The sequence below is a fragment of the Dromiciops gliroides genome, chromosome 2 (genome assembly GCF_019393635.1).
Source record: "Dromiciops gliroides isolate mDroGli1 chromosome 2, mDroGli1.pri, whole genome shotgun sequence".
NCBI classification, from domain to species: Eukaryota; Metazoa; Chordata; class Mammalia; order Microbiotheria; family Microbiotheriidae; genus Dromiciops; species Dromiciops gliroides.
Window position 1 is genome coordinate 643,857,090 of NC_057862.1, and position 26,194 is coordinate 643,883,283.

Sequence of the window (26,194 nt, forward strand, 5' to 3'; positions counted from 1 at the left end):
AAATATGTTACTTGTAGCACAAAGGTTTCCACTCTGTATTCTTGGTCTAGTCCAAAGCTTCTTAAACTGTGGGTCACGACTCCAGAAAGGGTCATGTAACAGTAGTAAATGTTTTATTTGTATGCCTATTTTACATACATGTATGCCCAGGGTCACATAAAAATTTCTCAAGTAAAAAGGGGTTGTGAGTGGAAAAAGTTTTAGAAGCTCTGGTCTAGTCAAACCACTCATCTCATCACTGTCTTCTTTAGGACTGTGAGAAACATCACTCCAATAACTTCTGGAACTCAGCATTGGTGATGTGTCAAAAGCTCATTTATTGTCATTCTCCCAAGAAAGGGCCACCCCTAGTGGAGTGAACAACAAAATGGAGGCTCACAGGCCTTTTTATCTCCTAATACAACTGGCCCCTCCCCTTCTTCACCAATTACTCAAGGATTACAATCCATGCACCAAAAATTAGCTAATCAGAATGCAGTATTCCTTAGCCAATGGGGGAAGTGATACAGGGACAACCCTTCAACTTCTCCCCTACATGGACACTGCTCAGGAGTAGATCTAATTGTGACCAGCCTAGGATTTCCTTGAATCATGTGATATTGTTTGCTTGGGGGGGGGGGGGAGAGGCAGACCTTTTCCTCAAACAGGTCCGGATTGAGAGGAGCCCAACCTCTATTTCCTCACAAGGACCATTTCTGTTGAGAACAGAGATGTTAAGAGCCAAAATGCAGTGGCTCTACTGTCACTGATGAAGAGGTTTGTTACTGAAATCTTGAGAAATGTTCCACTTTTCATCTGTTTGTTGTCTCTCTTCCAGTTTCATCTTAAAAATCCTTGAGAAAATCTGACTTGGTTCTCAGCCAGTTTTCTGTAAACTCATCCACCCCCCCCCAACAATTTTTATTGTTTTATACTGCTCATAATTTTTCATATTCCCCCACAGTAAGATTTAGGAAAGCAATTTAAGTTCTAGGCTATTACCCTTGCTTGCTATATCTTTCTACTCAAAAGGTCAAATGTTTAATGGTTGAGGTGATTTCTAGGCTCCTTTTTCCTCCTTGTTGTGAGAATTTCTTTAATAAGTTAAACTTTCTCTAGAAAATGAAGATAATCTCTTTTCTTTTTCCATTTTCTTCAGAGTCAATCTCTCATTTTGTTAAGTCAGGTTGGGGCTGTTACCATATCACATTAATGATGACGATACTTATGTAAGGCTGTAAAGTTTATAAACATATGTAACATATATATCCTCTCAAATGATACTCAAAACAACCCTGTGAAATAGGTAATACAGGGAATATTATTACTATTTTACGAAAGAGGAAGCTAAGGTTTAGAACATGGCTTGTCTGAGGACTGGAGGGGCAATTTATACCTAGAACTTTCCTGTCTCCAAGCCCTACATTTTTTCTGCTCACCTACATTATTTGCAAAGCTGGAGAGCTTAAAAAAAAAATAAATCCATCAAAACTACATACCTACGGAACAATGTTTAAATAAAAATCATTTTCAGATACAAAATAAAAATGATCCCTTTTCACTAATTCATTAACAAGACATTGGTCCCAGGTACCACAATGCCAGGCACTGCAGAAAATTCTAAGTTTAGATGAGGCACAACATCTACTCTCTTGGAGTTTATAGAATATTAAGGGGATAAAGACACAAATGTAGATAAATATCTTTAATAGTTCATTCAAAAGCTGTAAAGCAAAGGGGTGTATTAGGTTTGAGAGGAAACATCCTGTGGGCAGGGTAAAAGGCTCAGAAATGTGAACAGGGTGGATCCTCCAGGAACAAAGAGGATGGTTGGTCAGAAACTGATAGAGTCCAGTTTTTGGAGAGAAATTACTTCCTTAAAAATAATTTTGGGGCAGCTAGGTGGCGCAGTGGATAAAGCACTGGTCCTGGATTCAGGAAGACCTAAGTTCAAATCTGGCCTCAGACACTTGACACATACTAGCTGTGTGACCCTAGGCAAGTCACTTAACCCTCACTGTCCTGCAAAAAATATATATAAAATAAAATAATTTAATCCTAAAGGGAACTTTTCTATTTGCAGAATGAATAGAGTGCTAGCCCTGTAGTCTGAAAGACATGACTTCAAATTTGACCTCAGACTCTTATTAGCTTAGCTGTCTGACCGCGGACAAGTCAATTCACAGCTGTGTGCCTCAGTTTCCTCATGTGTAAAATGGAGATTTTTTTTAAAACCAAAGATTATTTCATTTAGTTTTACAACAACTTTCTCAGATAGGTTAAAAGGTAAGTATCATCAAAGTATACTTAGGATCTGGGTTCAAATCCTAACTGCTATTTCACTGTGTGACTTTGGCCAAATTACTCAGCCTCCACAGGCTTCAGTTTCCATATCTGTAAAAATCAGTGGGTAGGACTAGATCAGAGGTGCCCAGAACACAGCCCACAACACTCTTGGGTATAGTATAAATCAGATTAAAATATAATTGAGAAATATTTAACAAAAGATATAAAAATATAAAATATAGATATTGCATTTTAAAATTATGTCAATATGCAGCCCACGGGGATCCTTATGTGCAATTTCATGACCTATTTCTATATGACTTTAACATCACTGGACTAGGTGACTGCAAAGGTTACTTCTAATTCTAAATTTATTAGCTGAGGTCACTAATAAGTGACCTTATGATTACTCATTGCTTAAATAATTCATTTTGAATATCTACTATGAGTTCAGCACTGTGCATTATTAAATTATCAAAAAATTATACATTTGGCCATTTAATACAGTGAGAAGTGTTAAGGAGGGGTGAGGGAGCTCACTAATAAACTTTTTTTGGGGGGGGGCAGGGCAATGAAGGTTAAGTGACTTGCCCAAGGTCACACAACTAGTAAAAGTCAAGTGTGAGGCCATATTTGAACTCAGGTCCTCCTGAATCCAGGGCTGGTGCTTTATCCACTGCACCACCTATCTGCCCCCAATAAACATTTATTAAATGCCTATCATGTAAGAAGCAGGCAGCTGGGTGGCATAGTGGATAGAATGCCAGGTCTAGAGCCAGGAAAGGTTCATTTTTCTGAGTTCAAATGTGGCCTCAGACACTTACTAGCTGTGTGACCCATGGCAAGTCACTAAACCCTTTTTGCCTCAGTTTCCTCATCTGTAAAATGACCTGGAAAAGGACCGTGGAAAACTACTTCAATATTTTTGCCAAGAAAACCCCAAATAGTGTCACAAAGAGTCAGATATGACTGAAAAATGACTAAACAACAACTGAAATGTGCCAAGCCCTGTGCTTAGCAAAGGGGCACAAAGTGGCAAAAGACTGTGCCTGCCCTCAAAGAATTTACAATTTAATGTGATTTAATCAATGTAAAGAACTTTAGGTATTGAAACACCCTTCACCAATGCTGACACACAACACCTAGAATTTTGTCTCAGAGAGGTGCCTTGGGCACTGAGTATTTAAGGGACTTATCTATGGTCATCCAATAGGTACCAGAGGTAGAGCTGAACCTCCCACACAACCCCTTCTCACCAGAGTTACTCCAAACCTTAAAAACAACAAAATTGTGTGCAGGCTGGTTTGGCCTGTATTACAGTATTAGGTGACTTCAGGCATCAACCACACAGGGGCTGTTTCCTCATTGGCAAAAAGGGGGGGGGGTTGGAGGGAAGGCTAGGGAGCACACAAAAGGCCACATAAGGTCCCTTGTAAGCTCTAAATCTATGCCAGTTGGAAGGGAGCTCGGAGGCCTCGATGCCTACCCCATACCTGCTATCCCCAGCAATCAATCAACCAGCTTTGCCTCCTGACCTCCTAGAAGATGTTCACTCTTTACCAAAACAGCCCAGCTTACTTTTTTTTTGTTTTGCAGGGCAATGAGGGTTAAGTGACTTGCCCAGGGTCACACAGCTAGTAAGTGTCAAGTGTCTGAGGCCGGATTTGAACTCAGGTCCTCCTGAATCCCGGGCCAGTGCTTTATCCACTGCGCCACCTAGCTGCCCCACACCCCCCAACTTACTATTAGAAAACTCTGTGAGGAAGTTTTCCTTACATCAAGGAATGACATGGTCAACCTGGGTTCAAATTCCTTCTCAGATACTTATGTATGAATGTGGACAAAACACAACCTGTTTCCTCATCCATGAAGTGAGCATAATAAAAAGGTATGCACTATCTAGTGGATAGCTCCAGCTAACTTGAAGCATAGTGAAGTTGAAAGAATGCCAAACTGAGCAGCAGCCAGGTGGCTTGGTGGATAGAGCACCAGCTCTGGTGTCAGAAACACCTGGTTTCAGACAATTATTAGTTGTGTGACCCTGCACAAGTCACTTAACCCCAACATTGTACACAGGAACAGCAATATTGTGTGATGAACAATGGTGACACTTGGCTCTTTTTAGCAATTTCAAAGAACTTCATGATAGAAAATGTTCTCAACATCCAGAAAAAAGAATTGTGGTTTATGAATGCTACTTTGGGGCTGGGTTTTTTTTCCTCCTTTTTTGAGGTTTTTCCCTTGTGTTCTGACTCTTCTTTCACAATATGACTAATACAGAAATATGTTTAATATGATTGCATATATATAACCTATATTAGATTGCTTTCTGTCTTGGGGAGGAGAGAGGGAAGGGAGGGTGGGAGAAAAATTTGGAACTAAAAATCCTTTGAAAACAAATGTTGAAAACTATCCTTATACGTAACTGGAAAATAATAAAAGAAGTCACTTAATCCCATTCCCCTCCCCCCCCATTAAAAAAAAAAAAATCCCAGACTGGGAGCCACAAGGCCTGTACTGGAGTTTTCGACCTGTTACTGTCTAGCTCAGGGTGGCCTTCAGCAAAACCTTTGGACTCCATAGTCTCAAAGTTTCCTGTCCAATTCAAAATCCTGCAACTACCTGCCATACTAAGTTCAGAAATATTTCAGTAGGCATATCAGAGCACGTGTACACTTGGTTCTACAATCTAGTCTCTTACTTTGGTGATCAGTCACAATGATTTTCCTAAAGTGCAGGTCTGAATATATCACCTCCCTCTATTCAATAAATGGCTCCCTATGCTGTTGGATATTCAAACCTTTCCTAACTTGGTCCCCATCTATCTACCTCTCCAGTCTTCTTAACACCTTCTCCTAACCACATACTCTTAATTACAGTATCACTGGCCTCCAGGCTGTTCCACAAACTAGTTACTCCATCTCTTGGCTCCCCTTCTCTCTGGCTGTCCCCCATGCCTGCAACACTCCCTCCTCAACTGCCCCTACTGATGACCTGCCTGGCTTCCTTCAAATTCCAACTAGAACCCCACCTTCTAAAAGAAGCCTTCCCTAGCATTTTTAATTCCCTAGGGTAACTACTTTCTATTTATCTTATATATAGCTTGCTTTATGTGGGTATCTATATACACACATATGTATGTATATCTACACAATATGTGTGTGCATATTACAGACAACACACATCCACATAGGCATACACATCCACATAGGCATATATACATACATGTATGTGTATATAAAGACATACATATACATACATATATGTTTGCATGCAGTCTCCCCCATTATACTGTATTGTTTTTTTGCAGGGCAATGAGGGTTAAGTGACTTGCCCAGGGTCACACATAGTAAATGTCAAGTGTCTGAGGCCAAATTTGAACTCAGGTCCTCCTGACTCCAGGGCCACTGCTCTATCCACTGTGACACCTAGTTGCCCCCCCCCAATTATACTGTAAATCCCCTGAGGGCAAATACTGTCTTTTGCCTCTTTTTTGTATCCCCAAGTCTTAGCGCAGGGCTAGGCACGTAGTAGGCCCTTAATAAATGTCTTATTGATTCGATGGTTGATAAACCATCACTGGATGAACAAACCCCGGAGTTTACAACACGCCCTGTTTCTGGAGTCAGAAGTCTTGGGTTCGAATCTAGTCCTTGCTACTTACTACCCTCGTGACCTCGAGGGAATCAGGGAAGGTTTCAGGGTTAGGTGTCCCTGTCTCCCGAATTGCACCAGACTGCCCTCTGAGCTCCCTCCCGGCTCTGCATCAGTGACGGGACGGATGGACAGCGGAGCCACTAAATAACTTCTCTGCAAGAGTGGGTGCAATCGTATCACCCAAGAAAGGGAGAAACCAGCAGGGGGCGGGGCTTGCTGGCAGCTGGGCACTGGAATCCCCTTAAGGAACATATGGGGCCTGGAGGAAGGCACAGAAAGCTGCGCAGACCTAGGAGTCCTTTAGGGGAAGCAGGGCCGGGAGAAGGCAGAGATGGATGTGGGGGGTGTCTGCATAGTGTCCCCCACCCCCCGTGCTGTGACCTTGGGTGCGTCATTTAACCTTTGCCTCAGTTTACCTATCTGTAAAATAGAGCGCCTCCTTCGTACGGTCGCTGAGAGGGTCAGAGATATCTGGAAAGCGCTTTGAAAACCTTAAAGCGCTATGTACGTGCTCTAACTATTGATCATTATTAGGTCGAGGATGCTTCCCCCCTCGTCCTTCCGGGGAGGGACGGTGGCTCAGGGAAGCGAGCGCAGCTCAGGCCCGGCCTTCAAACCCACGCTGCGGTCCCGGGCCCCTTCACCCCACCTTCGTCCCCTCGCCTCTCGGCGGCTTTCGCCCTCCCCCAGCTCGTAGGCGCCATACCCGCTCCCAGCCTCAACGCCGGCTCCATGGCTGCCCCGTCAGCGGCGCGACGACCAGGGAAGGGCGGGGCTCTGGGCTCGGCGCGCTTGGTGACGTCATACGCCCCCGGCGTCTCTTTAATGCAGAAACTCAAATCAGGGCAGAGAAAAAAGGACTAACGAAACGCACTCTCTACGGAAGCCCACAAAGGACAAAAATGATCAAAGTCTACTCTGGTTGCCCGTGAACGCCCCCTTTCGGTCTGGTCTTAGTGCAAGGGAAGGAAGAAACGGTGTTCGCCAGCAGAGGGCGATGAAAGAATGCTTACATAGATGGTTAGGATAGGATAGGACTAGGATTAGATAGACATAGAGACGGACAGAGATTAGATACAGGGATAAATAGATACATATGTACATACATAATCCATGCATAGATTAGAGACAGGTATACAGAGAGATGCATAGATACATAGGTAGGTTATATACTTAGAGAAGCATATGTAGATACATATGTGGATTTATAGATACAAAGCTATATAGACAAATAGATGGAGAGATACCTGTATATATAGCTACATACATAGATAAAAATATATAGGGCAGCTAGATGGCGCAGTGGTTAAAGCACCGGCCCTGGACTCAGGAGTACCTGAGTTCAAATCCGGCCTCAGACACTTGACATTTACTAGCTGTGTGACCGTGGGCAAGTCACTTAACCCCCGTTGCCTAAAAAAAAAAAATATATATATATATATATATATGTATATGTGTGTGTATGTGTGTATATATATATTTATATATAATCAGACAGATGAGGTTATATAGAGATGATAGAGATAAAATGGAGGTTAGATGGTTAAAAATGGATGATAGCTGGATTAGCTAGGTCTATAGATAGTCAGATTAATACATTGATTGACAGACTGAAAGCTGTATAGACAGATAAGATGAATACATGCATAAGAGAAATTATAGAAATTGGATGGATGAGATAGATGGCTAGATGAATTAGATTGACAGATATACAGATTGATAAATAGATTGATAGATGCATAGATGGCTGGTTGTTACCCTTCATTCTCAAAGAGCACAAAAATGACATCATTACATTGGTTTCAAGGTGCAGTGTGTCCAAGTGTGGCTGATCAGACCAATACCAGCTCAGAAGACTCTACCACAAGCTGGGCACAAATAATTCATATGAACATTTGGAGCAAATATGTCCCTAAATTTTTACACCTCACATTTTTTTTTTGAGCTACTGCCATCCTGTTTTGCTATACTGGACAACACCTTCTTGGATCTGGGCATGTCCATGCTTTTCATGTCTCACAATTGATTCCAAAGTTTTTCAAGACAGATGATAGATATTAAGTAGATAAGATAGAGATTAGGTGGACAATATAGATGTATCTATAAGTAGATGGATTAAATAGATATATAGTCAGATGAGACTATATGGATAGAATAGATGGATAGGAGATGATGATAGAGATTAAATAGATGAAATAGAGGTTAGATATCTAAGGTCAGTAGATGGATTAGTTCGATCAATCGATCGATAGATAGATAGATAGATAGATAGATAGATAGATAGATAGATAGATAGATAGATAGATAGGTGACAGGTGGCTATATAGATAGAGGAATGGATGCTTTAAATTACCCCACCAAAACTGCAGAGGCAGAGTGGACTTTAAAAATCAACCATTCAAAATGTCCCATTTTACAAATGAAGAAATTGAGCTTTAAGATAGGAAGGAGCTTGCCTAGGGTCATATAATAGCTAAAGCAGTGGAGTAAAGATAGAGACAAAGGTTGTTTGACTTTAAAAACCAATCAGTTGGTTTTCCATTAAGCTGTGTTCTCTGAAATACTTTCAAGATTGGAAAAATGATGATCCCACTTGTGTTGAAGAATGAAGGGAAAAGTAGAGAAACTAAAATGACAGTTTGTATTACCAGACTAAGAGGCTTCTCTCCCAAGAAGTGAACATTTCATGACTGAGAGAAGTAATACTCTATCTACCAGAGCCTTCTTCCTTCCTACTCCAGCTCTTCTAGATCTTGCCTGTTGCACTGCCTCATGTAGAAACTAGGAATCTTGGAAAAAGTACCCACATGTACAAAAATATTTATAACTGCTCTTTTTGTGGTGGCAAGGAATTGGAAATTGAGGGGTTGCCCATCAATTGGGAATGGCTGAACAAGTTGTGGTATATGAACGTAATGGAATACTATTGTGCTGTAAGAAATGATGAGCAGGGGGATTTCAGAGAAACCTGGAAGGACTTTCATGAACTGATGATGAGTGAGAGAGCAGAACCAGGAGAACATTGTACACAGTATCAACAACATTGTGTGTTGATCAACTGTGACGGATTTGATTCTTCTCAGCAATACAATGGTCCAAGATAGTTCCAAAGGACTCAGGATGGAAAATGCTCTCCAAATCCAGGAGAAAAAAAAAAAAGAACTGTTGAATCTGGATGCAGATCGAACCATACCATTTCTATTGTTGTTGTTGTTGTTGTTTTTCTTTTTTGAAGTTTTTCCTTTTTGCTCTGATTCTTCTCTCATTATATGACTAATGCAGAAATATGTTTAATGTGATTGTACATATATAACTTAGATCAGATTACTTGCTGTCTTGGGGAGGGAGGAGGGAAGGGAGGGATGGAGAAAAATTTGAAACTAGAAATCTTATAAAAACAAATGTTGAAAATTATCTCTAAATGTAACTGGAAAATAATAAAATATTTATATGGAAAAAAATTTAAATGTGAAAAAAATTCACTTGTTAAAAAAAAAAGAAAAAGAAACTGGGAATCTTGCTTCAAGATCAAATCAGGAAATATCACCATCATTTCTTCCTTATCTCTGTCTTAGTGACCAAGACAGGATAAGACAGGAGCTAAAACTGAAAGGGAAAAGGAGAAACTGACAGATACATCAGTGCTGGAGAGGAGTAGATTCTGTACCTTGGGGGTGACTGTGTTGAGAGAGGCAGAGGTAAGTGTAGAGAAGGAACTATTTGGAAATCTCTTTAGAAACTAGCCACCATAAATACTAATTATACCACATTTACTGATGATCTCAGGTAAAAGTTCTCATGAATTTGCCTCACACTGATATGCAAGAATTGAAGAAGTGTTTGAGCTGAAAGAGCAATCAGAGTTTATCTGATGCAAGGATTTAATTTTACCCAGAAGCCTGTAGCTCAGAGAGGTCATCACTTGCCCAGACACAAGTTAATATGTAGCAGAATAGAGCAGAAAAAATCTAGGTCCTCTAACTCCAAACTCAGTGCCTTCCATTATATTATACTGCCTAGATTGGCCCATTAATATCGGGTGGAGGTGGGTAGAATTAGACTCTTTTCTCACCTTCATTGTATGACTACAACTGAGTCTTTCTTCTCTTGTGGTGGGGCTGGGAAGTCCTGGGAAGTCTTCTCAGGAGCATAGATCCCAGAATCTCTAAGCTAGATGACTTTAGAAACCATTACTCTAACTCGCTCATTTTAAAGGGGAGGGCCTAGGTTTCTTTCCAGCATACCACACCACCCTCACTGCCATTAACAGCTCAGGGCTGTTCACCTGAACCTGTGCAAATATATCCTAACCGATCTTGCTTCTAGTCTCTCTCTCCCCTCTGAATTTCTACCACTGACTCACTGACTTGAACGGCTCAAATCATCCAAGGGCTATCCTTCCTATTATGCCAGACTTCACTTTGAGCAAATTGTGTGTGTGCACCAGTCATAAAGAAGCTCAGCTTTTTTCTGAAAGCCAACATTGTCAGTTCCTTAACAAGGCAAAATAAAGAGGCTATGGAAAGATTTTTTTTTTTCCCTGCAAGAAAGATCAGTTTCCTAATGTCAATAATGTATTAATGTAGGGTACAATATCACCCAGGGTCAAACTCATGCTGAGGCAACTGTTTGTCTTAGCAGGTAACACAGTTCTAAACAATAGCTCAAATACCATATATCCAATCTGTCATAGCTGCTCAAAATAGTAATGAGACACCAGGGAAAAGTTGCCAGTGTCAATATTAAAAGGCAGGTGGTGTTAGAAAGAAAGAGGTTGCCTTTAACTCTTTCAAAAATTGCTCTTAAGTGAAAGTATCTCAGAAAACCTTTGTATTTAAAAGGGAATAAAAAGGGGCATTTGGGAGAAACTATTTTTATTTGTTTGGTGAATCAGTAAAAAATAACAAAATAGACAGCCAGAGATAGACAAGCAAATTTAATTTTATTTCCTAAAGTTTAAAACACTGGATCAGATTAAATGATCTCAGGTCCCTTCCAATTCTAAATGCTGTGACCTCACATTATAAAATCTCCATCCAAGCTCACATCATAATCTCACCACTCTGCAGATTCTAATTAACTCTCACAAGTCTTCTAGAATGGCCATCTGGATATTATTGAAGAGATATGGGACATAGAGAGGTGAGGTCTGATGCTCATCAAAACCAGTGGGTTTTCATTGTAAATATTTATTTTCATGAGCAGAGGGAGAAAGAACCATCAGTCACCCCATAAATATTTTTTTGTTTTGTTTTTTGTTTTTGTGGGGCAGTGAGGGTTAAGTGACTTTCCCAGGGTCACACAGCTATTGTGTCTGAGGCCAAATTTGAACTCAGGTCCTCCTGAATCCACTGCACCACTTAGCTGCCCCCCACCCCCATAAGTATTTATAAAGTCCTTACTGTGTGCCTGGTACTGCATTAAGCATTGGAAAGGCAAAAACATGTAAGGTCAGGAAGCAAACCTTTGAAGCAGAAAGAGGAAAATCTCTTGTCTTCAGCACTTGTTTTTTCCCCATTTGTTTTGTTTTAAGGACTAGCGCAGAGATACTGTAAATTTTACTCTGAGCTTTTAGGTCCTATCATGCTAACATTCTTCATGTATATTAGTGGAAAGAACAATGGATTGAGAGTGAATAGCCTTAGGCTGGAGTCTCAACTTTCTGGCTTTCGACTTTAAGAAAGTCCCTTTATCTTTCTCAGTCTCAGTTGCTTAATTTATAAAGTGGGCATGATACTGCCTGCCTCGGAAGGTTGTTATGAGCATATGAGATGATATTTTTGAAGCCCTTTGTAAACTGTAAAGTATTATGAATATGTGAAGAATTATTATTAGTTGTTATTCATAATCATTAGTAACGGTGATCAGGAACAGTTTTCTATAGAACTTGATTTGTGTGTGTGTGTGTGTGTGTGTGAAAATGTTTTTCACCAAAAGCAAAGGTTAGAGAAATGTCACTAATTATGTGATCTTACCTAATTTGCCTATTTGGATATTAATTTCTTTTCTTCTAACATGACAGGGCTGGATTAAATTATTTGTAAATTTCGTCTCCCTCTTCTGTACCTCTGAAATTGCATCCTTTTTATGCTAATCATCTAATCATTAAATAGTAGCCACAGCCAGATTTCTATAGTGGGGAGGTTCCCCCCTATTGGAGGGGAACTTATTGGTGACTGCTGAAGGTGTCTCTTTCTCCTTTATTAAATGGCCTGAAATTCATGTGCCTTCCTTGCTAAGAACCTAATTTACTGCCTGGCGTTCCTTTTGGTTGCTTGGAGAATCAGGTTCATTATTCTAATGCTCTCCAAGACTCCTTAATTCAGATCCTGGCCTTGGTTGCATAACACTGGCTGGGAGAAGACTCTCCTTACCCCAGACGCCAAAGATGGGCTCTTCTGAATCAGAAAAACAAATACTCTTTTCAGCTCAGCTCCCCTCCATTCTCCTTCCCAAATTCAGGGAATTGTAGCTTGGCAGTGAGTGGGGCGGGAAGCAGGGAGGGAAGAGGAGAAGGGGAGGGGGGAGGGCTAATGCATCTTTCTGAAGTTTGTCACTCAAGAAGTTAGTACCTGGAGGCCAAGATGAATCTCTTTAAGCCCTGGGGTTAATTACAGGATTTCAAGGCAGTGCCATTTTAGAGATGACCTTTTATGAGCTTTGAGTCTCTATGTATTCCAAAAGGCACTTCTCCCTTCTAATTATAAGACGTGCTTTTAGAACGCACACCTATAGTGTATGACTCGAGTGTTTGTACCTGTACGCCTAGATGCAGTCCTTTATATAGTATCTTCAGTTTTAACTATTTAAAGAATCTCTAATTTTCAGGAGGTTAAACACGTTCGTAGAATGTACAGGAGGAGTTTAAATATTACTTTCCTTCTCCTCTGAATCCCACTAATATTGGTTTAGCCAGTCTGGATCCAGAGAAATCTGTTACTTCCAGAACAAACTTACTGTGTCTGCGGACACAGTAAATTAACTCCCTTTTGGTCCAATAAACACCACGACTTCGGGTTGTTGAGTTTCACCGATTTGAGAGAGGAAAAAGGGCAAAGGGATGAGCTGTTGCAAGTGAAAAGAAGGACCCGAAGTCAAGTGGAGGGTCCTTCTACAGTTTACGCCCAATGTTCAGGTGACCTCAGGAGGAGTTAGAATAATGCTTCTGTCTTTTTTTTTCCTCCCCCCTCACAGAGAGAGGCAAGAGTATTTACAGCTCGTGGAGTGACCAGAATCGCCCCACATGTCTACAGGCTCGGGGCAACTTCGCGCAGTCAACAATAACTTTGATGTTTCCGCGGCAGCGAATGCAAAAGGGAGTTTTTGTAGGGAATGGGAAGAACAAATATTGGGTGTTTCCTAAACACAATAATAAGAATTCGCCATGTTATAGCCATTTGATGTTTACAATCCACCTTACAACATCCCTTTGGGGCAGGCAGTACAAATGTTATTAATCCCCATTAGGGTAGGTTCCGTAGTTTGGGGTCATTTTGCGAATGTGTCGGAGCCGGACTCGGCTAAAACATCTGGATGCTTAAAGTTAAACGGTAGAATACAATGAAAAGCAAGAGAGCGAAATAGAACTCCCCCTCCTCTCCTTCCCGGTAATTCCACTTAGGGCCGACGTCTCTCAGAAGCTGAAGGTAGATCCACGTTTGGCGATGCAAATCCATGTCAGAGCCTCTTCTGTTTAGATAAATAAAACAAAATAATGAAAAGAAAAACATCTCTTTGCCCCTTTCTCCCGCAAGTGGGTTCCCAGAGAAAAGACTAGAGCTGAGAGCACAATGGATGGGGCTCGTGAAACCCTTGGAACCCCGAGCCTAGCACCCACTGTGCCTCGCCAAAGTACTCCCTCCAAAGCCTGGGTCTCCGGCGAAAGTTCAAACTGGAGGAAATTGAGGGGATTGGTTTAGCTTCGATGCAAAGATTTCGCCTATATTCCGTTGGCTCAAAGCCCAGCTCCCGAGGTAGACACCCAGTAAAGACTTTAGGGGACGGATACCCAGAATGCCTCCCCTGTCCCTTCCATGTGATTCTTAGAGTTGTCTTGGTTTGAAGGACATTTGCAACGACACAGCGTGATTTTCTTTTAGAGAGAAAGAGGGGGAAAAAGGAATAAGAATCGATCCATTCAGGGCAGTTTACACAATCGTTGAGCCCAAAAGAAAGTCTAACAGGCAAAGGTCTTTCTTGCGGGCTCGACGGGTGTTGTGCATTACCAATTAAGTCCATAAGGTGCCAGCACCTTCATTTCGACCGGAGAAACCTTTGCTATTCTCCTGCCCCCTACCTCTAACTGTAGCATACCTCAGGTTACCCTCCGGGGGGCGCCAACGCCCAGAAAGTCAGCCACCGAAGCAACTTCAGGTGAACAGCTACCAGACTTAGGGGCAGAAGGGAGAGAGAGAGAGCCCAGGGACGGGAATTAAATTGCTAATGTTTAAAAGTCATTTGTTATTTCACATACAGATGATTCTTCCAGGGTCGGATTCCCCTTTTAGCAGATGGAGGGAACTTCCAAGAGAAGGGAAAGAAAACTAGCCCGTGAAAGCATTTCGTGGGCAATTTCAGCATGATGTGAAGAGACTGGCCTCCCAGCCAGACCTAGTATTCAGAACCAACCCTATGGCTATGGTGTGACCTTGGGCAAGTCATTCACCTCTACTGAGGAGGCAGATGTTTGTTTTCTGTTTGTTTTTAGTTAATATAAATAAGAAAATGGACTGAATGACTCCAATATTCCTAACAGTTCTGAAATTCTCTAAGTTGCCAATTCAGGTTAAATAAAAAGGCCGAAAGCATAGCTTTTGTGAGCTCCAGGTGTGGGGAAGGTGTTGTTTTAATAACCTGAACAAACATCTTTCTTGGAGTCCTACTGAGACTTGGAGAAAACTAATTCCAGGGGAAAAGGACTATGTCTCTCTCACCTTTTCGGTCTCTTGGTTGTAGGGACCCCCCTCCCCCACCCCACCTCTTATGGCAACTGAGCCTTGTACTTTTAAGATTATACATTAGTTTAAAACTTGACAAACTTACAAATGCAAACTTGACATGTACTTTCCACAGCCGTTACATTTTATTTTTTTGGACATGTGCTGGGGATAGGAGGTATGATGTGATAAAGCTATTTGTTAGAAAACACCTCGTAAAATCAGAGAAAATAATATTCCAGGAAGTCTCCAAACCAGGAGTGTTTATCGATCAATATTTTTGCGTTTCCAGAAAAAATTCCCGAAGAATTCAGGGTGCCTGTCATGGACTTCTCGAGAAAGGCACTATTATTTACTAGAGTTGGCTTTTTTTAATTGAGAATCAACTTTAAAATTCCATCACCAAATGTGATGTTGACGATGGGAGGTGAGAAGGTTGGGGGGGGGGGTAGACATCTTTTTCTTTTGCTCTTTGCTTATGAACTGGGAGCTCAGTGACTCTAAAGAAGTTTTAATTTCCTTCGTTGCAAAAAAAAAAACGAGTGTCAGTCAAGGTAGAGAAAGTATTCATACCTCCCATAAAAAAATCTGAAGGACAGTGTTCAACATATCAAGAATTCGCTGTAAATTCTTTCCTCATTATTTTGCTTTTATCTGTGCGGGGGCATTTCATTTTAAAAAATCCCTTCCCTCATCCTTCTCTATATATCCCTTTATTTAAAAAGGAAGAAAGAAATTAACTTCGCCCAATATCTATTACCCACCTTTGTGAATCTTGGGAGTGAAGGGTCGGTGGTATAAATATCTTGTGGGATGGAAAATGCAATTGAAGGAAGAGTTGACTGTTATAAACTTCAGCAATAAGCAGGAGCGATTTATCCGTACACATCCCAAAGAGCAGATAACCTTCCTCAGAAAGAGCCTGACATTTCGCCCTTCCCGCCATAGAATCCTAGGGGAAAGGGGGGGAAGAAGCTCACATTAGCAAAGGTGTGATGGGACTAATGCTAATAAAATAAACACACGCGTAAACAAATTGCCAAAGGGTGATTTGTTGGGGGAGGGGGGAAAAGGCAGGGAGGGAGCTGGATATTTATTTGTATGTTAGGATGGAGAACAAAATAGAACCCAAGAATCTCTTTAAAGGTATGGGGGTGTAAAGAATTTAGAACCCTGCTACTTCCATCAATTCAACTTTGAATCCCATTCTCCATCCACTCTCAATATTTGGATCCCAAAGAGATTTAGGGACTTTCTTCCGAAAAAAAAAAAAAAACACAAAAAACACCACACATCTGTTTGCTTTAGAGATCAGTTGTTTGCACAATCAGCCTGGAGTAGTTCTTAGCAGCCCTGCAAAACTTCCAATTTGCACTCCTCTCAGTTGCTTCGCTAATTAACCCGATCTTAATTGTCTCTAATGGAACCATTACAGAAACAAGGAAGTCGGATTTCTTTCTGCTGCGGAAAAGTTATCCAGACGTCCTCAGCCCCCAGCCTCGTTCTCCTGGGCTTGCACCAGAAAAACTGTGGACAATTTGGTTTTAAAATTAACATCTATAGAAAACGCAGGAGTTATTTGTCAAAGGCTGTCTTGTTCCTTCACAAAAGGTAGAAAAAGCTAAATCGACGTTCACAGGCTTTGTGTGCACAGGCGAGAAATGAAAAGTAGAAACAATGATCTAGATACACATTGGACACTTATGTTCTTAACTCCTGGAAAAAAATCCTTGTCCTTGGAGAATTCGCTTGAAATATTCAAATGATTTCTCAAAACTGATCTAGTTTTCTGGATAATTACAGTATTTTCCATTTCACTTCTGCGTAGACTCGGCGTTATACACCTCACATGGAGAAAGGTGAAATCCAGTTTGATCTTAATTAAAAAAAAATAACTCCCACAGTTAATTCTTGTCAGGCCTTTTGGGAAGCCGGACAAATGACTGCCGATGATTAATTATCGTTTAATTAACATCGTGAGAGCAAAACTGGGAGGCCCTTTGAATATTTGCTCGGAATGAAAGAAATGTGGACCTTGGTTGAGACAGGAGTAAGGAGTAATTATTCACTAATAAGCAAATAATTCCCTACATCTGTGCTCCTGATCATGTCTTAAATTAATGGTCAAATAACTGCAAAACTATCAGTTGGGTTTTTTTTTTTTTGATTGAACACGTTTCAAGGAGAACAATAATTTGATAAAAGATCAGTTCAAAATATTTTAGTCTTGATTCTTTAGCTATCTAGTAACAGCCAATAATATAAGGAAATAAAAAATCAAAATTCGAAATACTACAACAACAATAATAATATAAAATCCTTTTCACATTAAGACGCGAAGTTCCAAATCCCAGGTCAGTGAGGAAGGCTCGGGTCTTAGCGCCGCCGTGTTCTTAGCGCTCCTGGTCTTCATTGGTTACAACTTCCTGAAACTGATTGGTGATTGGTCTAAAGTTGAGAAGAGGGGGTGTGGCCAAAGGAAAGTAAAAACTCGCTTTCAGCAAGAAGAGTTTTGAAAACTTTCCCAAACCCTAAAAAGGGAGTTTGACTTTTTCGGACTCGCTGGCTCCTCGCGGACTGACGCGCCGGACACAGACGGACAGACGGCCTCCGTTCGCGAGCTGCCTTGATTTCTTGAGAACTGGGGGTTCTTTTCCGCGAGGGTTTTAAAATTCTTCTCCCACTCCCACCCCATCCGCCCTCGTCCTGCCTTTTGGCTTTTTTTTTTTTCCTTCTCCTTTTCTCCTCCCCTTCTCCTTCCTCCAGGCGAGCGGGCTCCAGGCTGCGACCCTCCCGGCAAGTCGTTCCAGATCTCTAGATTTCTGTGAACCAAACCAGACCTCAATCTATTCCGATTTAGCCGGTGCTCCCCTTTGGATCACTGCAAAGGATGCTGATTCTTCGCTGCTGGGGCCGCTGAAAGAACTCGGCTTGGATTTGGGCAGCGGGTGCCCGAGTCTCCGTCTTCCCCACTCCGTCCGGTGCTCTCCGTAGACTATCTCCGCGGCTCTCGCTCGCACCGACGCTTTGGGCTCCCCCGCCTCCTCTGGGGCTCTCTCGCCCCCTCCCCCGCCCCCCTCCCCTCTGCCCCTGCCCGCAGTCCCTGTGCCGCCGGCGGGGGAGCCGTCTTCCAGGATGCAGGCTCGCTACTCCGTGTCGGCGGACCCCAATGCCCTGGGAGTAGTGCCGTACTTGAGCGAGCAGAATTACTATCGGGCGGCGGGTACCTATGGCAGCATGGCTAGCCCCATGAGTGTCTACTCTGGCCACCCCGACCAGTACGGGGCGGGTATGGGCCGTTCCTACGGGCCTTACCACCACCACCAGCCCACGGCGCCCAAGGACCTGGTAAAACCGCCCTACAGCTACATCGCGCTCATCACCATGGCCATCCAGAACGCGCCAGAGAAAAAGATCACCCTCAATGGCATTTATCAGTTCATAATGGACCGCTTCCCTTTCTACCGGGAGAACAAACAGGGCTGGCAGAACAGCATCCGGCACAACCTCTCGCTCAACGAGTGTTTCGTCAAGGTGCCCCGGGACGACAAGAAGCCGGGCAAGGGCAGCTACTGGACCCTGGACCCGGACTCCTACAATATGTTCGAGAACGGCAGCTTCCTCCGGCGGCGGCGGCGCTTCAAAAAGAAGGACGTGCCCAAGGAGAAGGAGGAGCGGGGGCACCTCAAGGAAGCGCCCCCCCAAGCTCCCAAAGGCGCCGCTGCTCATGCTGGAGCCCCCCTCTCTAGCTCCGACACCCCCAAGGAGGTCGAGAAGAAGGTGGTGATCAAAAGCGAGGCCTCGTCGCCCGACCTGCCCGTCATCACCAAGGTAGAGACGCTGAGTCCGGAGAGCGGCAGCGCGCTTCGGGACAGCCCCCGCAGCGTGGCCTCCACGCCGTCCGGCTCCACGGAGGGCTCGCTGCCCGACCACCACCCGTCGGGCAATGGGCTATCTGGCTTCAGCGTAGAAAACATCATGACCCTGAGAACTTCGCCCCCGGGCGGGGATCTGAGCCCGGTGTCCGGCAGGACGGGACTCGTCGTGTCCTCGCTGGCGCTGCCCTATGGTCAGGCGCCCCCGGCAGCCTACAGCCAGCCCTGTCCCCAGGGCGTGGACACAGGCGGGAGCTATCAGTGCAGCATGAGGGCCATGAGCCTCTACACCGGAGGGGAGAGGCCATCGCCTATGTGCGGCCCTGCAGTCCTGGAGGAAGCCATGTCTGACCACCCCAACGGCACCACGTCGCCCCTAAGCACACTCGGCCTCGCGGCTAGCCAGGAGGGCGCGCTAGCCGGCTCCGGCCACCACCATCCCCAGCACCACCCACACCACGGGCACCCGCAGCCGCCACCGCCACCGCCGCCTCAGCAACCCCCTCCCCAGACCGGCACGGCCGCAGGGCAGGCGGCCTCTTGGTATCTGAACCACAGCGGGGAACTGAACCACCTCCCAGGTCACACGTTTGCAGCCCAGCAGCAGACTTTCCCCAACGTCCGGGAGATGTTCAACTCCCATCGGCTGGGAATCGAGAGTTCGGCCCTCGGCGAGCACCAGGTGAGCAGCAACACGAGCTGTCAGCTCCCGTATCGGTCCACGCCCTCCATATACCGCCACACCAACCCCTATTCCTATGACTGCACTAAATATTGACTCCCCAAACCCTTTCCCCTTGCTCCAGCCCGCCTCGATGCCCCCCCCCCCAAGCACGTCCCCAGCCGGTGGCTTTTACAAACACTTAAGGCTGCAGAGACGAACAACATATGGACAAACTTACCGGCGAACCCGAGAGCAGAGAGCCCTCTGAGACTTGTGCAGGTAACTTTAAATTGCTGTCCCAGTTTCTGGGATTACAGACCAGCCAATCCGACTTGCCAAAGACAAACAACTAATCCAAATGAACCAATCTTATATTAAAAAATATATATCTATATATCAATCCCCCGCCTTTTAAGCAGAATGGCTTCATTATGCTCAATTCTGGGGTCTCAGAAAGTAAGTTACGGACCAATATCATAGCGATCGTTATACGACTTTCTCTATACCCGTACATTGCTCTATGTGCGAGTATATAGAGTATATGCTGTGTCCTTTTACGTTCTCTTACTGTGCTGTAAAGTGTGTGGAATTCTAATCAGGCTAACTCAGAGCCATTAATATAATATTTAAAGTTGAGTTCACTGGATTTTTTTTTAATGTCCCCCAACAATCTCTAACTGCCCAGTAGAATACAAGTGATTTGTATTTTGTTGTTGTTGTTGTTCAATTATGCAATAGATTTTCTTTCCACTTAGGGTTCTTCTCGCAGAACAAGGAAATAATTTATTTTTGTTGGTGGAGAAAGAAGTCAAGTATCTGGTCATTTTTATTTACAAAGTGTGATATTTTGTATAGTAGACTCGACCCTGAGCATTCCTTTAAAAAAACAAAACACCTTAATTTCTTTAAAAAAAAATGCTTCACCTTTGTTTGTCTAATGTGGTCTTGACTGTTGTACTTACTTTAAAATAAATCTATGTTGTTTTCCTGCTCAAAGCTTGGCTAGTGTGTTTGTGTCTTTACATTTCCCAAAGGTTGCTCTGGAACACACCTGTTTTTCTTATTTTTAAAAAATACGGGTGTATGCATGTGCAGAACACACTTATCTATATAAATACTCTGCCTGTGCCCATCTATATTTATCTTTACCAGTCACATACAGATGGGGGGGGCAGCCTCAATTTTATTGGTTGCTTTCTTGGTTTATTAATAAAAAGGAACGGGTTTGATATTCAGCACAAATCCCTTTAGAAATAAGTTAAACCAAAGATAAAATACATTTTTATATTAGAAATCAGTCTAAAGACTGCATATTAATCAGTTGCTGATTTTGCAAATGCCGAAATTGAATAGAGAAATGTTGCCATCAGGACCTGGATATTTCTAACACTCCTGTAATTTATGGGAATGAGGCATAAAAATGATAAATATTATGGACCTTGCCTAGTTGCTCTCCTGCCTTTCTAAATGGGTGCAGGCTTACAGTTCTAGGAAGCTTTTATGATGGTAACTGACATGCACCAGAGTAGGCCTAGGTGCTCTCTCTTTAGGATCTAAATTTCCTTCATTTCAGTGGCAAAATCGGTACTGGCCTCATTTCTGAAGTCAGAAATTTAGTCGGAAGCATTTGATACTTTAGAATTTGATTTATAAATCTGTTACCGTCCCCATCCTCATCCATATCCCTCAGCAACACCTCTATTTTTTGTCAGAAAAGATTTTAAGATTTTAAGAACTAAAGAAGTTTATTTTTTTTTTCCGGGCTTACTTTAAAACTCAGAGACTATCAGTTGTCTTTGTTCCCTTCTTCCTTTCATCTCCTCTGTTTTATCGATCCCTCCAAACATCCTGTGTAAAGAACTATCTTAAAATAGAACATTTTATCATCTGCTTCATTTTTGGGGGGGATTTCTCCCATTTCCTTTCACTCCAGTGAATGCTTCTGCTAATTCTTTTCCAGTCAGAATCTTGACCTATTGCCACAGAAACAGGTGAAATCCACCTCTCCCATATTAAGTTGTTTGTGAAATACTATTTTGATGGCAAAATTATTTATGTTTTAGTGGATTTTCCCAAGACTGAGGTGGCATTTTTTTTTTCTGAAAGTGACCTGGGAAATTATCTGAGCCTGGGGTTGGTCTTTAAATTAATGCATGCCGAATAGATGCTGCAACAGCTAAGATAGCATTGGAAAATATCATTGGAGCAGAGCTCTGTGCAACTATTCTAAACATTATTTAAAGGAATAGGAGAGAGATCGAATCAATAGGTCTCAGGTGCTTCAGAGTGCAATAGGTGGGAAGATGTCATTGGCAATTGATGATCCAGTTTCGGTTTGATGCTTGGTTGCTTCAAGTTATTGAAACATTCAGTGAAAGAGAATAACATGACTATGGGACTCTTAGAGGTGGAAATTTTATGGTTCCTGGGATGCTCCAGACTGGTCTTCTGGAAAGTTTTCCTTTGCATTAAATGCCAGGAAAGCTTTCCAAATTTAATTATCTGGGGATTCGACGGATAGGTTTAAGTGGGATAGGAGGGGTGAAGAAAGAAGAACGATTGGGGTGGAGGAGAAAAAGATCCACTCACAGCTATGACAAAAAAGATCCACTCACAGCAATGACAAAAGTATTCAAGGTCTTTAAACTCTGCTGAGAATTGATTCCAGAGCCACTTTGGTCCAGGTAGTACCTGCTGCCCGATTGATATGTATATTGCTCTGGGTGAATGGGTGGCTCAAATGGGGGAGGGGGCATGGTAGCTGCTCAGACCCAGCCTGCCCAGGCTGACAGTTCCCTGTAGAAGGTCCAGCAGAAATGTTAAAAACAGTATATAGCCTGCAACCTCTTGGTCCCCAAAAAGACCAAGACCAGAGCTCTGTGGGAGGTGATAGGCTTCTAGGGATCTTCTGGGGCCACACGAACTGCTCCGTTTTCTCAGCTGCTTTTCCTCATTCCTTCCAAGCCGACCCTACTCTCTCCCATCCTTGGCCAGCAGCAGGTGGGGCTAGCAACAGACATGAAGGGTAGAAGAATCGTTATGTCTCAGGAGCCTCAAGGCCTCTGGCCTCCTCTTTGGCCAACCTCCAGGGACTTGGAAACATATTAAAGCTGCCCCAGTCCAGACTGGAGGCCCAACTCTGTTCTGGGGATGCTGGGAAAGGAGCAGGCCCCTAGCAGACTGAACCCGAGGAGGCCCTCTGGCCCTCCCGCTACGTAGGCTGGGGTTCTACCTTGGGAGTTGTCCCCAGCAATGAAATTCCTGAAAGCTACAGCCCTCTGAAAGAGAAGCACTTTCTGCTGGACAGTTCCGACCGACCCCCCCACCTCCACCTTGTACCCCAACCCCACCTCATCCTGCCTCTTCTTTCCTCCCTAGCCATTGCACTGGACTGAAGAAACAGGCTGGGGGGGGGTGGCTTGAAAAACTAAGAAACCTGTGACTGGAAATGGGGGGCAGGGGTGGCAGCAGTTGTGTGCAGAACTCACTGGGCTGCAGATCGAGACTGTAGCCGGGGATGGGGCTTCTCCAGATTTTCTCGAAGCAGTATTTAGAGGAGACTTTCTCTAGGCTGTCACCCTTGGGTAGGACTCAAACATATCCCAAAAGAAACCAGACTCCAAGACAATTGAAGTGATTCTTCTTGCTAGCAGAGAGTTAACCCTTAGGTTTCCAAGTCCTGAATCTCTGGGCAAGTTTTAAAGGTGGGGAGGGGACCCTATTTCTAAGACGGCTTAAAAATACTGATGAATACGGAGCACCGGAACTAACTCAGGAGCCTTGGGATCAAAGTAGCAACAGCTGGTTTCTTTTCCAGGTCAATGTCCTAGACAGTTATAGCTTTAGGGATTTGTCACTAGGCCTGGGCTTCTCGAACAGACCCTAAAAGATCAAGTGTGTGTGTGTGTGTGTGTGTGTGTGTGTGTGTGTGTGTGTGTGTGTGTGTGTGTCTGTGTGTGTGTGTGTGTGTTTGGAGGGATGTCCAAACTCCACAGTCCTAAGGAAGGTAGTGCACGATTGTGAACCAGGAGAAGCCTTCAGTTCTCTGAGGCCTACAGGGCCATGCAGTTAGCCTGCATGGAGGCTCATCACAGGCAGCCCTGACTCAGGATGTGGAAGGGATGAGATTGTACTTCAACAGTTGGGATGGTGTGTGTATACGAAGTGGGGCGGGTGGGGGCGGGGAGAAGAAGAGCGTTATAGAGGAGACACATTTACCCTTAGCTCAGTGGTTCGGTCTCTGGTATGGCTCTCCCGTTCATTCTCACGGTTTCAGGGAAGGCCTTGAATGCTCAGCTCCTTCTGTCCAGCTTCCCTAGGAGACAAAAGAAGCTGAACTTAAACTAGGAAGAAAAAGAAAAAGTTTGGGCCACTTCCCTCCGCAGTTCACCGAATCTCCTGCAGAGCCTGCCTACCGTCTTGAACAGGCCATAACTGGAAGGCGAGTTGTAGATCTAGAGAATTTTATTAAGGGGGGGGGGGGGAGGGAAAGGAAAGCCGAAAAAGTAGCTCTCATTTTCCCTTTGAACTGAGCTCTCATTTCTAGTCTCCGCTCTTTCATCTGCTTCCCTACGAAGATACAGAGGAAGACACTGGGGATCTGGCCGCAGGAATCGGATCGATAACCTCTACCGAAGTCACAGAAATAGCAATGACGCAGGACTTGAAGAGAGGCCTTTTTCTCTCCTGGGAAGGTTCATGGCCAGGGATCTGGAGCAATGCAAAGTCCCAGGTCATTCTTTTCCTTTGTGTGACTGTGCGATGCAGGACCAGACACACACAGGCACAGACAGACAAACTTACAGAATATGGCAGAAGTGTGTGACTGTGAGCAACGTACTTAGGATAGGGGAAGTTTGCCACCGGCTCAGCACAGACCATTCTAGTACCTGGAGCAGGGTTTGGTCCTGTGGAAGGCGGACTTCAGACAGCCGTCACACACCTAAGCTGGCCTTAAGTCCTCAGCCCTCTCAATGAAGGTGATGGATGCCCCAACTCCCTGGTCGTTCCTTGGACAGCGGCTGCTCATTCTCTCTTTCTCGGCAGATTTGTCCGTAGTCAAGCCGGCGCATTCTTCTCCTCGGCCCCACACATATTTGACATGCTTTCAACGGCGTGACTATTAACTGCTCTCGCCTTTATTGTGCTGCGCGCCCATAATGACCTCTCTGAGGCGTTTTAAATGTTTTGTTTTCAGAAAGGAGCTCGCCTCTGAAGGGGACGTTTCTCACCGTGTGCAAAGACAGGTGATTCCACCGCCCTGGAAAGCTAGTGGAGGGTGATAAAAATAACACATCTTAAACCTTTAAACCTCTCCCTTCACATTTCCCGAATTCTTGCTGTGCAGCGAGAAGAACAGGACGACAGTCGTTCCCAAGATCCAGGCCTAATTCGGAAAGCATTTATTAAGTGCTTACTGTGTGTAAGACTCTGTGACTAGATCGGCGCTGAGAAATTCGCAGGGAGTAAGGGCTACCTGTCTTCCTGTAGTCCTATAGACTGGGTCACCTAGTTGGCTAACCTACGCATTGTTTCGTTGAGGTTAGGTGTGATCAGAGATTAGAGAGAGAAGATAGGGAAGAGGTAGAAGAATTTATCGCGTTCAGATACTGTTTCTAGGGCAGAGATTCTTAACATATTTGTGTGTCCTGTATCCCTTTGGCAGTCTGGGAAGCCTATGGACACCTTCTCAGAATGTGTGTTCATAAAACAAAATCCATGGGATTTGTTGGATAAAAGAAAACAAATAGGAAAGAAATAGCATTGAATATAGTTACACATTAATGTTTATATATGTATATGTGTTTATGCGTGTATATGTGTTTATAATTACGGGTTCATATGTTTATACAAACATATATCTTCAGCACCGCCAGGGAGTGTATACTTAATGTCTGAGCATGTGTGTGAGGTTACTTCAGTCGGGAGAGTAGGTGCATTAGTGTCCTGGGTGGGGCCCAACTGCTTCGACTGTAATCTTGAGGTAAAACTAAATCGTTTCCTCTTCGAAGTGAAGTCCTAGAGGAGAAAACAAAAACATCACGTTTAGTCTCTCCCCCCCCTCCCCATTTTAGAGTGAATTCTTTAATTCTTTTCTCTTCCTTTCTTTTGGAGTTAGTGAAGATCACCCTTTCCCTTGTAGTCTGTTCTGATGACCAAGCTAGTCCAAGCACTCATGTAGCACTGTTCTAGTGTAGTTCCAACAGGTGGCCATTAACAGCCCTCCCCCTCTTCACACTGTGTGTATAGATGGACCAAAACAGAGTTTATAGGTGGCATCTTTGATTTTTAAGATTGCTTAGGGGCAGCTAGATGGCGCAGTGGATAAAGCACTGGCCCTGGAGTCAGGAAGACCTGAGTTCAAATCCAGCATCAGACAGTTGACAGACACTAGCTGTGTGACCCTGGGCAAGTCACTTAACCCCATTCCCCACCACCACCACCACCAAAAAAAAAAGATTGCTTAATACCCAAACAAGAGATTAACTTCAAACTCACAGAACACAAGACAGAAAAACCAAGTGTTTTCTTTCTTTCCTAAATTTTATATCATTATTGAGAGTCAGAGCTTTCATTGGAGCCAGGAGGATAGGGATTCAAGTCCTTCCTTTAACACATACTGGCTGTGTAACCCTGGGCAAGTCACTTAACCCCAGGTACCTCTCTAAAACTTTATGTTGCAGAGCTGGTGCCAATATTACCTGAAAGAGGGAGTTTCCTCATGCATGGATTTCCTATACCAATGAAATCACTGGAATAACAAAAAACTAACCCAACAAAAGAGATCTTGTTCACTC

General features: G+C 43.6%; 2 protein-coding genes across 10 annotated transcripts in view; one reads left to right on the plus strand and one right to left on the minus strand.

The window, feature by feature from the left end:
• Positions 1 to 6,707, minus strand: part of MTHFSD (methenyltetrahydrofolate synthetase domain containing) — a 50,826-nt gene extending 44,119 nt beyond the window's left edge. For 3 of the 9 annotated variants that reach the window (XM_043985325.1, XM_043985322.1, XM_043985321.1), the window contains exon 1: positions 6,629 to 6,707. In XM_043985325.1, coding sequence (XP_043841260.1) covers positions 6,629 to 6,656 — 28 coding nt within the window. In that variant the 5' untranslated portion in view covers positions 6,657 to 6,707. The other 6 variants (XM_043985324.1, XM_043985320.1, XM_043985319.1 and 3 more) reach the window with 4 other exon arrangements.
• Positions 6,708 to 17,993: 11,286 nt separating this feature from the next.
• The window catches only part of FOXC2 (forkhead box C2), a 31,178-nt gene continuing 22,977 nt past the window's right edge, over positions 17,994 to 26,194 (plus strand). Inside the window, exon 1 of the mRNA XM_043987764.1 lies at positions 17,994 to 19,676. Coding sequence (XP_043843699.1) covers positions 17,994 to 19,511 — 1,518 coding nt within the window. The 3' untranslated portion in view covers positions 19,512 to 19,676. The remainder of the gene's footprint in view (positions 19,677 to 26,194) is intronic.